The 13,443-nt window shown below is 52.3% G+C and overlaps 1 protein-coding gene across 1 annotated transcript in view; it reads right to left on the reverse strand.

Annotated features, from left to right (window-relative positions):
- Positions 1–13: 13 nt before the first annotated feature.
- Positions 14–13,443, reverse strand: part of LOC140390248 (butyrophilin subfamily 1 member A1-like) — a 38,229-nt gene continuing 24,799 nt past the window's right edge. Inside the window, exons 6-8 of the mRNA XM_072475237.1 lie at positions 3,241–3,279; positions 3,110–3,136; positions 14–1,205 (exon numbers count right to left, since the gene is read on the reverse strand). Of these exons, the coding sequence (XP_072331338.1) occupies positions 667–1,205; positions 3,110–3,136; positions 3,241–3,279 (605 nt within the window). The 3' untranslated portion in view covers positions 14–666. The remainder of the gene's footprint in view (positions 1,206–3,109; positions 3,137–3,240; positions 3,280–13,443) is intronic.

Below are 13,443 nucleotides of genomic sequence, written 5' to 3' on the forward strand. Positions count from 1 at the left end.
AAGCAGGACTGTGACTGGGACCTCTCTGTCCAGGACAGAGATAATAATAAAATTTATTGTCACAAGTAGGCTTACATTAACACTGCAATACTGTGAAAATCCCCCAGTTGCCACACTCAGGCGCTTGTTCGGGTACACGGAGGGAGAATTCAGAATGTCCAAATTACCTCACAGCACGTCTTTCAGGACTTGTGGGAGGAAACCGGAGCACCCGGAGGAAACCCACGCAGACACGGGGAGACCGTGCAGACTCCACACAGACAGTGACCCAAGCCGGGAATCGAACCTGGGACCCTGGAGCTGTGAAGAAACAGTGCTAACAACCACAGTGCTGGGGCAACGTCACTGAACCTGCATCAATATACCGTTCCTAAAGGTGCAGTGCCCTGGACTGTATCTAGTTCAGGTGGGGTCTTCCCAAAGCTCGATGCAATGGAACCCCCCTGCAAACCTCCCACCCGGTTAGAACTGGACGGGCAATATGGCATCTGGCTTTGTAAGCTATCATCAGAGACACTGGTCTACCCAGTAGACTTTTATATATTTATACACCACATTCACCTATCTCAAGAGCTAAGAAGTGTGACCAGGCTCGCACCCCCGCATGTGACCCCCCCCCCCACTCAACCTTGCATCATTCCACAACATCCACCCCGGTTCCATTCTCTATGCCTTGGGGTTGCGAAGATGGAGGGGTTCAGCGTTCTTCTGCCAGTTGTGCAATCCCGGGCAGAAGAAGGGGTACAGCCTCTCGGTGAAGTTGGCAGCGAAGGTGTATAGGTGCAGCTGGCCCCCTGCGTCGAAGAAGGACACCTGCCCCCGTTCGTAGTTGAGGTAAACTCCAACCACCGTCGGGTTCTGACCCAGCGGCAGGGTCCGGGGTGGCGAGTCCACAGTCTGGTACTCCGTCTTGCTGAGGTGGCTCAGGCTCCAATGCCCAGCCCCAGGCACCCCTTTGACCTTGCCCTTCCTGCTGACTGTCTCGCTGGCCAGGCCCAGGTCCCAGGTCTCCTTCTGGCCCACCTCCGTCTCCCAGTAGCGCTTGCCTGCGGCGAAGCCCTCAGAGGCCAGCACACAGTGACTGACCAGGAACCTCTCGGGATTTTCGGGGAGATGCTGCCGCTCGTTACTGTCCGACACGCTGGTGCCCCCCTCTGACAGGATGAGCCAAGGATTCGCTGTGTCTGGATCCAGAGTCAAAGAAACTGAAATGGAAAGAGAGGAGCAGAGAGAGAGAGGTGGGGGGGAGGAGGAAAACAAACAATTAATTCAGCTCAAATTCAGAAAAAAAATCTATCGATGAATAGTCTTTAAAACTTCAACTGTTCCCTTGTACACCAGTCAATGAAAGTGGAGAGGCAGGTGCAGCAAGCAATTAGTAAGGTAAATGGTATGGTGGCCTTCATTGCAAGAGGCTTTGAGTTCAGAATTAGGGATATCTTACTGCAGTTATACAGGGCCTTGGTGAGACCACACCTGCAGTATTGCGTGCAGTTTTGGTCTCCTACCTAAGAAAGGATGTACTTGCCATAGAGGGAGTGCAGCGGAGGTTCACTAGGCTGATACCGGGGTTGGCGGGACTGTCCTATGAGGAGAGATTGGTTCGAATGGGCCTCTATTCACCAGAGTTTAGGAGGAGAGGAGATCTGATTGAAACGTCTAAAATTCTAACTGGTCTGGACAGACTAGATGAAGGGAGGATGTTTTCCCTGATTGGGGAATCTAGAACCGGGGACGGAATCTCAGGATACAGGGGAGACCATTTTAGACTGAGATGAGGAAAGATTTCTTCACTCAGAGGGTGGTGAACCTGTGCAAGAGGCTGTGCAGGCCAAATCACTGAATGTGTTCAAGAAAGAGATCGATTTTGTTTAAATTTTAACGGCATCAAGGGATATGGGGAGAAAGCGGGAATATGGCATTGAGATGGAGGATCACCGCGATCATATTGAACAGCGGAGCAGGAGCAAAGGGCTGAATGGCCTACTCCTGTTCCCAGCTTCTACGTTTCTCCCCCCATCCCTCCCAAATCTAGCATCCACAGCATTTTGAGGAAACGACTTATAGATTTCTGCTCTCCTCTTTTGTGAGCTAATGCGCTTCCCGATTTCCCTCCTGAACAGAGCGCAGGAGTCGGCCTAGGTAGGGTGCTCTTCCAGTTGGGTTGGTTCAGACTTGATGGGCCGAATGGCCACCTTGCGCACCGTAGGGATTCTACGGAGGTCACATCTCAGCATTCTGAACTCGGGGGGGTGGGGGGTGGGGGGGGGTGCTGCCACCTTTCTGGTGAACCTGTGTCAATATACCCTTCCTAAGGCAGCACGGTGACACAGTGGCTAGAACTGCCGCCTCACAGCACCGAGGTCCCAGGTTCGATCCCGGCTCTAGGTCACTGTCCGTGTGGAGTTTGCACATTCACCCCGTGTTTGCGTGGGTTTCGCCCCCACAATCCAAAGATGCGCAGGGTAGGTGGATTTGTCACGCTAAATTGCCCCTTAAATGGAAAAAATGAATTGGGTACCATAAATTAAAAAATATATATACCCGGCCTAAAGGTGCAGTGCCCGGAACTGAATCTAGTTCCCCAGGTGGGGTCTGCCCAAGGCTTTGTACAATTGAAGCATAACTTACAATTTGGCATCTGGCTTTGCAGGCCATCACCAGAGCCACAGGTCGACCAGGTAGGTTTGTACATATTTCGGTAGTTATTGTAGAATTACATTTTTTGGAAACGCATTTCCAATTGGTTCTCTGACAGCTACCCACGTTTTCTCCACTGTGCGGACCGGTTAAGCAGGAATCTCCCCTTCGGTCAGCCGCATGAGAGACCGGACAGCGAACGTTAGGAGACTCTTCCAACTTACGGAGGCATCACAGCTGAGTTTTTCCTTCATTTAGTCATGAACTCATGTCTGTAGGACATTAGTCTAGGCCTCTGGCTCGCTAGTCCAGTAATATGACCACTATGCTACCATTTGCCCTGCTCCTTTGAGGCCTGGCCAGCTTTCTTCATTCGAGCAGTGTGTGTGTGTGTGTGTGTGTGTGTGTGTTGGGAACTCAGAGCAAAACCTCCCCAGTACCTCACTCCGTTCCAGCGCTGTCCGCTTACCCTGGAAACTGCGAATTCTGCTCCATTCTGCAAAAGAAAATATTGTGATAGTGGCCAAGGGTCAATATTGAGGCTGGTCAACACGAAGACAGACTTTTAAAAAAAGATCAGAGGATGAAAAGAAATCTTACCAGCCTCACTCACACGGAACTGAGCATGCGGAAGAAAATCTGCAAACGTTTGAAGAGAGAGAGAGAGAGTTAATAAGCTCATTTTGCCAATTTTGATGCCTTGAGGGCACACCGCACCCCCCCCCCCACCGCACCCCCCCCCCCCCCCCCCCCCCCGCACTAACAAGGGGAATGAAGCAGCTGCTATTCTTTCAGTCACCTCCAGGGGTGCTGCAACACCTCCCAGCCACCTACGGAACCTAATGGGCTTCCGCGCCTCACACAAAGGTCGATAGCTTTGTATTCACCGTTGATACGGAATAGGACAAGGTAGCAGCTTGCGTAGCCGGCCCAGGAGCAGGCAAAGGTCGAAATCGGGAGCGTGCTAATTATTTTGCTCCCCAATAATATTTGCCACATTGGTACCCAGCGAATAGACCTTGTAGTGGTTTGACAAACTGGGTGTCTCATGGAGCCTTTTCGGAGGGTAATTAAGAGTGAGCCACTTTGAAAAAAATTAATTTGCAGGATGTGGGCGTCACTGGCTAAGCCCGGCATCTGTTGTCCATCCCTAATTGCCCCTTGAGGAGGTGGTGGCGAGCCGCCTTCTTGAACTGATGCAGTCCATGTGATGTAGGTACACCCACTGTGCTGTTAGGGAGGGAGTTAGAGGATTTTGACCCAGCGACAGTGACGGAACGATTGATATATTTCCAAGTCAGGATGGTGATTGGCTTGGAGGGGAACGTCCAGGTGGCGGTGTTCCTATGTGCTGCTGCATTGTCCTTCTGTTCACTGCTGTTGGCCAAGAGTCACCAGGTAGGCCTCGCCAGGTACGGACGGCAGATTTCTCTGCTTTTCAGGAGACATTGAGAACCAGGTGGGGTTTTAAAACAATCTGTGATAGTTTTAAGGTCACCATTACTGAGACTAGCTTTCAATTCCAGATTCATTAATTTAATATTGTTTAAATTCCACAAGTTGTCATGGTGGGATTTGAAACCATATCAGGGAGCCCAGCACATTAGCCTAGGCCTCTGGATTATTAGACATTACCACTATGCCAACACCTCCCTCCCTCACACAAGTGATGGAATACTCTCCACTTGCCTGGATCACTGTAGCGCTAACAATGCTTCAGAAACTCGTCAACATCCAGGACAAATCGACTTCCAGTGACGGCGGGCGGGAGGCGGCCGCACAATGGAGGGCACCCGTTCGTGAACGGCATTTTCGGGGCTTTTTTTTAAAATTTCTTTTTTTTATTAAATATTTTATTGAAAACGTTTGGTCAACCAACACAGTACATTGTGCATCCTTTACACAATATTATAACAACACAAATAACAATGACCTATTTTATAAACAGAAAATGAATAAATAATAAATAACAAAAATGAAAACTAACCCTAATTGGCAACTGCCTTGTCACAAGTAACACTCTCCAAAAATATAATTTAACAGTCCAATATATAATTATCTGTAGCAACGACCTATACATACTATACAGTATATATTAACAACCCTGAGAGTCCTTCTGGTTCCTCCTCCCCCCCACCCCCCCCCCCCCCCCCACCCTCCCCCCCCCCACCCCCCGATCCTGGGCTGCTGCTGCTGCCTTCTTTTTCCCATTCCGTCTATCTTTCTGCGAGGTATTCGACGAACGGTTGCCACCGCCTGGTGAACCCTTGAGCCGACCCCCTTAGGACGAACTTAATCCGCTCTAGCTTTATAAACCCCGCCATGTCATTTATCCAGGTCTCCACCCCCGGGGGCTTGGCTTCTTTCCACATTAGCAATATCCTGCGCCGGGCTACTAGGGACGCAAAGGCCAAAACATCGGCCTCTCTCGCCTCCTGCACTCCCGGCTCTTGTGCAACCCCAAATATAGCCAACCCCCAGCTTGGTTCGACCCGGACTCCTACTACTTTTGAAAGCACCTTTGTCACCCCCATCCAAAACCTCTGTAGTGCCGGGCATGACCAAAACATATGGGTATGATTCGCTGGGCTTCTCGAGCACCTCGCACACCTATCCTCCACCCCAAAAAATTTACTGAGCCGTGCTCCAGTCATATGTGCCCTGTGTAATACCTTAAACTGAATCAGGCTTAGCCTGGCACACGAGGACGACGAGTTTACCCTGCTTAGGGCATCTGCCCACAGCCCCTCCTCGATCTCCTCCCCCAGCTCTTCTTCCCATTTCCCTTTTAGTTCATCTACCATAGTCTCCCCTTCGTCCCTCATTTCCCTATATATATCTGACACCTTACCATCCCCCACCCATGTCTTTGAGATCACTCTGTCCTGCACCTCTTGTGTCGGGAGCTGCGGGAATTCCCTCACCTGTTGCCTCGCAAAAGCCCTCAGTTGCATATACCTGAATGCATTCCCTTGGGGCAACCCATATTTCTCGGTCAGCGCTCCCAGACTCGCGAGCTTCCCATCCACAAACAGATCTTTCAGTTGCGTTATTCCTGCTCTTTGCCACATTCCATATCCCCCATCCATTCCCCCCGGGGCAAACCTATGGTTGTTTCTTATCGGGGACCCCCCCAAGGCTCCAGTCTTTCCCCTATGCCGTCTCCACTGTCCCCAAATCTTCAGTGTAGCCACCACCACCGGGCTTGTGGTGTAGTTCCTCGGTGAGAACGGCAATGGGGCTGTCACCATAGCCTGTAGGCTAGTCCACCTACAGGACGCCCTCTCTAATCTCTTCCACGCCGCTCCCTCCTCCTCTCCCATCCACTTACTCACCATTGAAATATTAGCGGCCCAATAATACTCACTTAGGCTCGGTAGTGCCAGCCCCCCCCTATCCCTGCTACGCTGTAAGAATCCCTTCCTCACTCTCGGGGTCTTCCCGGCCCACACAAAACCCATGATGCTCTTTTCAATCCTTTTAAAAAAAGCCTTCGTGATCACCACCGGGAGGCACTGAAACACAAAGAGGAATCTCGGGAGGACCACCATCTTAACCACCTGCACCCTCCCTGCCATTGACAGGGATACCATATCCCATCTCTTGAAATCCTCCTCCATCTGTTCCACCAACCGCGTTAAATTTAACCTATGCAATGTGCCCCAATTCTTAGCTATCTGGATCCCCAGGTAACGAAAGTCCCTTGTTACCTTCCTCAACGGTAGGTCCTCTATTTCTCTACTCTGCTCCCCTAGATGCACCACAAACAACTCACTTTTCCCCATGTTCAATTTATACCCTGAAAAATCCCCAAACTCCCCAAGTATCCGCATTATTTCTGGCATCCCCTCCGCCGGGTCCGCCACGTATAGTAGCAAATCGTCCGCATACAAAGATACCCGGTGCTCTTCTCCTCCCCTAAGTACTCCCCTCCACTTCTTGGAACCCCTCAACGCTATCGCCAGGGGCTCAATCGCCAGTGCAAACAATAATGGGGACAGAGGGCATCCCTGCCTTGTCCCTCTATGGAGCCGAAAATATGCAGATCCCCGTCCATTCGTGACCACGCTCGCCACTGGGGCCCTATACAACAGCTGCACCCATCTAACATACCCCTCTCCAAAACCAAATCTCCTCAACACCTCCCACAAATAATCCCACTCCACTCTATCAAATGCTTTCTCGGCATCCATCGCCACTACTATCTCTGTTTCTCCCTCTGGTGGGGCCATCATCATTACCCCTAACAACCTCCGTATATTCGTGTTCAGCTGTCTCCCCTTCACAAACCCAGTTTGGTCCTCGTGGACCACCCCCGGGACACATTCCTCTATTCTCATTGCCATTACCTTGGCCAGGACCTTGGCATCTACATTTAGGAGGGAAATAGGTCTATAGGACCCGCATTGTAGCGGGTCCTTTTCCTTCTTTAAGAGAAGCGATATCGTTGCTTCAGACATAGTCGGGGGCAGCTGTCCCCTTTCCTTTGCCTCATTAAAGGTCCTCGTCAGTACCGGGGCGAGCAAGTCCACATATTTTCTATAGAATTCGACTGGGAATCCATCCGGTCCCGGGGCCTTTCCCGCCTGCATGCTCCTAATTCCTTTCACCACTTCTTCTACCTCGATCTGTGCTCCCAGTCCCACCCTTTCCTGCTCTTCCACCTTGGGAAATTCCAGCCGATCCAAGAAGCCCATCATTCTCTCCCTCCCATCCGGGGGTTGAGCTTCATATACTTTTTTATAAAATGTCTTGAACACTCCATTCACTCTCTCCGCTCCCCGCTCCATCTCTCCTTCCTCATCCCTCACTCCCCCTATTTCCCTCGCTGCTCCCCTTTTCCTCAATTGGTGTGCCAGCAACCTGCTCGCCTTCTCCCCATATTCGTACTGTACACCCTGTGCCTTCCTCCATTGTGCCTCTGCAGTGCCTGTAGTCAGCAAGTCAAATTCTACATGTAGCCTTTGCCTTTCCCTGTACAGTCCCTCCTCCGGTGCTTCCGCATATTGTCTGTCCACCCTCAAAAGTTCTTGCAGCAACCGCTCCCGTTCCTTACTCTCCTGCTTCCCTTTATGTGCCCTTATTGATATCAGTTCCCCTCTAACCACCGCCTTCAACGCCTCCCAGACCACTCCCACCTGGACCTCCCCATTATCATTGAGTTCCAAGTACTTTTCAATGCACCCCCTCACCCTTAGACACACCCCCTCATCTGCCATTAGTCCCATGTCCATTCTCCAGGGTGGGCGCCCTCCTGTTTCCTCCCCTATCTCCAAGTCCACCCAGTGTGGAGCGTGATCCGAAATGGCTATAGCCGTATACTCCGTTCCCCTCACCTTCGGGATCAATGCCCTACCCAGCACAAAAAAAGTCTATTCGCGAGTAGACTTTATGGACATAGGAGAAAAACGAGAACTCCTTACTCCTAGGTCTGCTAAATCTCCACGGGTCTACACCTCCCATCTGCTCCATAAAATCTTTAAGCACCTTGGCTGCTGCCGGCCTCCTTCCAGTCCTGGACTTCGACCTATCCAGCCCTGGTTCCAACACCGTATTAAAATCTCCCCCCATTTTCGGGGCTTTAAGCCCGGTCCCAGGGTCCACGGAGGTGGCAAAAGCAGGGAGAAGGCACAGAGGCGGCAGAGTGAAGGCACAGTGAAGAAAAATGTCGAGGGTGAGCAAAAGAACGTCCGTAAGGAAAACAGCTGGAGGTCCGTTGGGGAGTGGAAAGTTCACCGCGGGGTCACCATGGAAAATGGAGGGTGGAGCACCAGGGAAGGCCGCACTGCTTACGGCTGAAGAAATAACTGAGGTGATGGCTGCGGAATTCGAAAGGCAGTTTGCAAAATACATGGAGACAATGAGGGAGGAGATGAGAGAGGTTTTAAGTGTGCTGGTGGAGGAGGCGATTTCCCCGGTGACGAAGGCGGTGGCGAGCGCAGTGGCGGAGGTGCGAGAGCAAGGGGAGGCGCTGAAGGAAGTGGAGGAGACATTATTGCAGCACGGTGATCAACTTGACTCGATGGGGAAGGAGATGTGGAAGGTGATGGACATTAACAAAGATCTGCAAGGAAAAATGGAAGACCTGGAAAACAGATCCAGGCGACAGAATTTGAGGGTTGTGGGGCTGCCCAAAGGAGTTGAAGGACCGAGGCCGACTGAGTATTTTGCCGCGATGCTGGCGAAACTATTGGGGGAGGGGGAGGATCCCTCCCGATATGAACTGGATCGGGCTCATCGGTCGTGGAGGCCTGTACCAAAGGTGAGTGAGCCACCAAGGGTAGTGACTCTGTGCTTCCATAGGTACAGTGTGAAAGAGAAGGTCCTGAGCTGGGCCAAGCAGAAGCGGGTGGTGCAGTGGGCTGGAGCTGGTATGCGTGTATACCAGGGCTTTCCGGTGGAGCTGGCAAGGAGGCGGGCGGCCTTCAACCGGGTGAAGAGGGCACTGTACATTAGCAAGGTGCAGTGCGGCATTGTAAATCCAGCGAAGCTGAGGGTGACTTACAAGCTCAGGGACTTTTATTTTGGAACGGCGGAAGCAGCGGAGGAGTTTGCGAAGGCAGAAGGACTGTGGCAGAACTGGGAAATTGAGAAATGGCCATGTGCCGATGTAACCTCATGACTGTATTTTCTTCTTTTTTGTTTCACTGCGCGCGGGTGTATGGGCTAAAGGAGCCAATGTTGTATATATTTGGACAAGGGAAGTGATGGGACTTTCACTCGAAATGAGGCCAGGCAATGCCTCCAATGCCGCACAGCTTCAACGATAGCTTGGGCCTCTTTTTCGATGGATGAGTGCCGCATTTCAGAGGCATGAAGGGTGCAGAAAAAGAATGCCACGGGCCTGCCTACCTGATTGAGGGTGGCGGCAAGGGCAATGTCTGATGCGTCGCTTTCCACTTGGAAGGGCAGCGTTTCATCTACAGCGTGCATTGTGGCCTTGGCAATATCAGCTCTGATCCGGGCGAAGGCCTGTTGGGCCTCGGCCGTCAGGGGAAACTGGGTGGACTGTATGAGTGGGCGGGCCTTGTCCGCATAGTTTGGGACCCACTGCGCGTAATATGAAAAGAACCCCAGGCAGCGTTTGAGGGCCTTGGGGCAGTGCGGGAGGGGGATCTCCATGAGGGGGTGCATGTGGTTGGGATCGGGCCCCAGAACTCCATTCTGGACCACATAGCCGAGGATGGCTAAGCGGTTCGTGCTGAACACGCACTTCTCCTTGTTGTAAGTGAGGTTTAGGAGAGTAGCGGTGTGGAGAAATTTAGCAAGGTTGGCGTCGTGGTCCTGCTGATCATGGCTGCAGATGGTGACATTGTCTCGGAACGGAAACGTGGCCCGCAAACCGTACCCGTCGACCATTCGGTCCATCTCCCTTTGGAAGACAGAGTCCCCGTTTGTGACGCCGAAGGGGACCCGAAGGAAGTGATATAGACGGCCCTCTACCTCGAAGGCAGTGTATGGACGGTCCGATTTACGGATGGGGAGCTGGTGGTAGGCGGATTATAGGTCCACCGTTGAGAAGACCCGGTACTGTGCAATCTGGTTAACCATGTCAGATATGCGTGGGAGGGGGTACGCGTCGAGCTGCGTGTACTGGTTGATGGTCTGGCTGCAGTCCACGACCATTCGGTTTTTCTCCTCAGATTTAACCACTACCACTTGGGCTCTCCAGGGGCTGTTGCTGGCCTCGATGATGCCTTCCCGAAGCAACCGCTGGACTTCGGTCCTGATGAAGGTCTTATCCTGGGTGCTGTACCGTCTGCTCCTGGTGGCGACGGGTTTGCAATCTGGAGTTAGATTAGCAAAGAGGGAAGGTGGGTCGACCTTTAGGGTCGCGGGACCACACACAGTAAGGGGTGGTAAGGGCCTGCCGAATTTCAGAGTTAGGCTCTGGAGGTTGCACTGGAAATCCAGGCCGAGGATAAGTGCAGCGCAGAGGTTAGGGGCAGCGTAGAGGCGAAAGCCGTGGAATTCTACGCCCTGGACCGTACAGTACCCCCGGATCGCTACGCAATGGGATCCGAGGCCAGGGAGGTTCTTTGATTGGCAGGCTGTATCGTGAGGGAGCAGCGCCTTACCGTATCCGGGTGTATAAAGCTCTCGGTGCTCCCGGAGTCCAGCAGGCAAGAGGTCACATGGCCGTCGACTTTCACGCTGGTGGATGCGTTGGTCAGGTTATGCGGGCGAGACTGGTCGAGTGACATGGAGGCGAGCCTTGGTTGATCATCGGGTAATGGGGCGGCTGGTGAGTTCAGATCTTGGAATGCTGGTGGTGCTGAGGAGTAGACAAGATGGCGGCGCCCGGAGATCTTGGGGGCTCGCACGTTGCGGGGGTGGAGCAAGATGGCAGCGCCCATGAAACGCAAGTGTTGCGCGGAGGGGAAGATGGCGGCGCCCACTGATCGCACATGGTCTGTGGGGGAGGAGAAGATGGCAGCACCCATTGTCCGTGACCGGGTGGGGTGGGGGCGATCGCGGCCACTGAGCGGGCCTGGCACACCACGGCGAAGTGGCCCTCTTCCCGCAGGCTTTACAAAGGGCACATTGGGCCGGGCAGCATTGGCGGGGGTGCTTTTGCTGGCCGCAAAAGTAGCATCGGGGCCCCCGGGGGTTTGCTGGCTGGCGTATAGCGCAGGCGTCTTGGGTGGGCAGTGCCCCCGCTGGGGCGGCTGCCTGTGAGGTCCATGAAGCGTAGGAGGGGTGGGCCGCGCGGTTGGGGTCGTCGGACTGGACGTTGCGAAGGGCGACCATCATGGAGAGCGCTAGCATTTTAGTCTCTGCAAGGTCGCGCATGGCCCCTTCTTAGAGCCGCTGACGTATGACATCTGACCCAATTCCAGTCACAAAGGCGTCCCACATAAAGAGGTCTGAGTGTTCCTTAGCTGTAACGTCCTGGCAGTCACAGTCCCGGACTAGTGGGATTAGGGCCCTCCAGAAGTCTTCTATGGACTCACCCGGTAGCTGAGAACGAGTTGTGAGCGCATGCCTGGCGAAGAGCGTGTTTGTCTTCTGCTCGTAATTGTCCTTGAGTCGAGTCATGGCTTCGGTGTAGTTTGGCGCATCCTGGATCAGTGGGAAGACTTTGGAGCTGAGCCTGGAATATAAGATCTGGATCTTCTGAGCCTCTGGAACTTCTGAGCCTCTGGAACAGGGGTCGGCGCCGCATTGATATACGCTTCAAAGCAAGCTAGCCAGTGCTGGAAGTCCTTTCTGGCGTCGCTTGAGTGCGGAACCAGCTGCAGGCGATCCGGTTTAATACGAAGGTCCATCCTTCGAAACTGATACCAATAAATTGAGGCACGATCAATTTGACTGAAGACGAAAGTTGAATCCAAACTGAGGCTTTATTGGTATCAGATGTGTGGCCTCCCACAGCAGCTGGCAAAATGGCTGCGAGCTGGAGGACACGCATAATTATACCCCGCCTCTTGGGCGGAGCCAGCAGGCAGGGGCCACAGGCGAACCTGTAGTGCTGGTTCTACCGTACTTCCTCTGATATAAGTACAACAGTGGTTTATTACACTCTGTATCTAACCCCGAACTGTACCTGTCCTGGGCGTGTTTGATGGGGCAGTTTGTGTAACAGTATTTAAGTCATATTATATTTGACCTGTTTGTGCTCAATGCTGATGCAGGGCCTGAAACACAGCCAAACATCTCCTCACTTCATGAACAGACAATTTACATGTGATTTACATGCATTGGAGGCGGTTCAGAGGAGGTTTACTTGTAGCCACCTAAAATGGCTGATTCCCTATTAATTTGGCCAAAACCCGATATAAAATGGCTAACCGAAAAGGCTGATGGGAAAAGCAGCCAACAGGACACAAACGGACAGCTGCAGACAGAATAGCGTATTCGGCTCTGGGGAAGTTGGCCCAGATCGATACTCAAGACTATTAGCAGCACATCAACCCAGACATCTGCAGTTTAATCGGCTATCCCCGGGAACAATTGCAACATATTAGCAATTGAATGCCGGGCCAGACCTGTCGGCGCCTGCAGTGGCCGAAACAAAGACAGGTGAACGACCACCCCCCGATCGAGGAATCGCCCCATTATTGGAGCATATCGAACCCAGTGATTGGGAACAAGTCCAATCACTTGGGACTCAGGGTCAAGGGCCGCCCCGCGAGGCGGGAAGCTCCTGGGCCCTATAAATTGAGGGGCCAAGTTCAGATCGCTCTCTCTCTCTTCTTCTCCTGCTCGCAACCTTCGCAAGAACCATTGACCAGAAACCGTAAGTTTGACTCTAGCGATCGCTACCCGATAGAGACTCCTAGCCATCGACCCGCATCAGCCTTTTGAATCCCGCAGGCCAGATCCAATTCGATAAACCATTTGTTTCCCTGACCTGGTGGGCCATCCCCAAAAGTTAAGTATTGGCCAGTAGTTGTAGGTTTTGTAAGAGATAGTAGGATTATTGTGTAAGTATTTATTGCTGTACATAATAAATGACCATTGATTTCAATCTTACTAAGCGGTGAGCTTGAACACGTGGCGGTATCAGAAAGATACCTGGCGATTCGTGAGCAAAGGTGACATAATCAGAGCTAATAAAACTAAGGCTAAAAAGAGCAACATACTAGATTGATATCTGGATTCAGCAGTTGTCTTATGAGGAAAGGTTGGACAGACTGGGCTTGTTCCACTGGAGTTTAGAAGAGTAAGGGGGTGACTTGATTGAAGTGTATAAGATACTGGCCGGTCTCGACAAGATGGACATGAAAAGGAATTTTCCACTTGTGGGGGAGTCCGGAACCAGGGGGCACTGTTTCAAAATGAGGGGGTCACTCTTTTAGG

Source organism: Scyliorhinus torazame, chromosome 14, assembly GCF_047496885.1.
Source record: "Scyliorhinus torazame isolate Kashiwa2021f chromosome 14, sScyTor2.1, whole genome shotgun sequence".
NCBI lineage: Eukaryota > Metazoa > Chordata > Chondrichthyes > Carcharhiniformes > Scyliorhinidae > Scyliorhinus > Scyliorhinus torazame.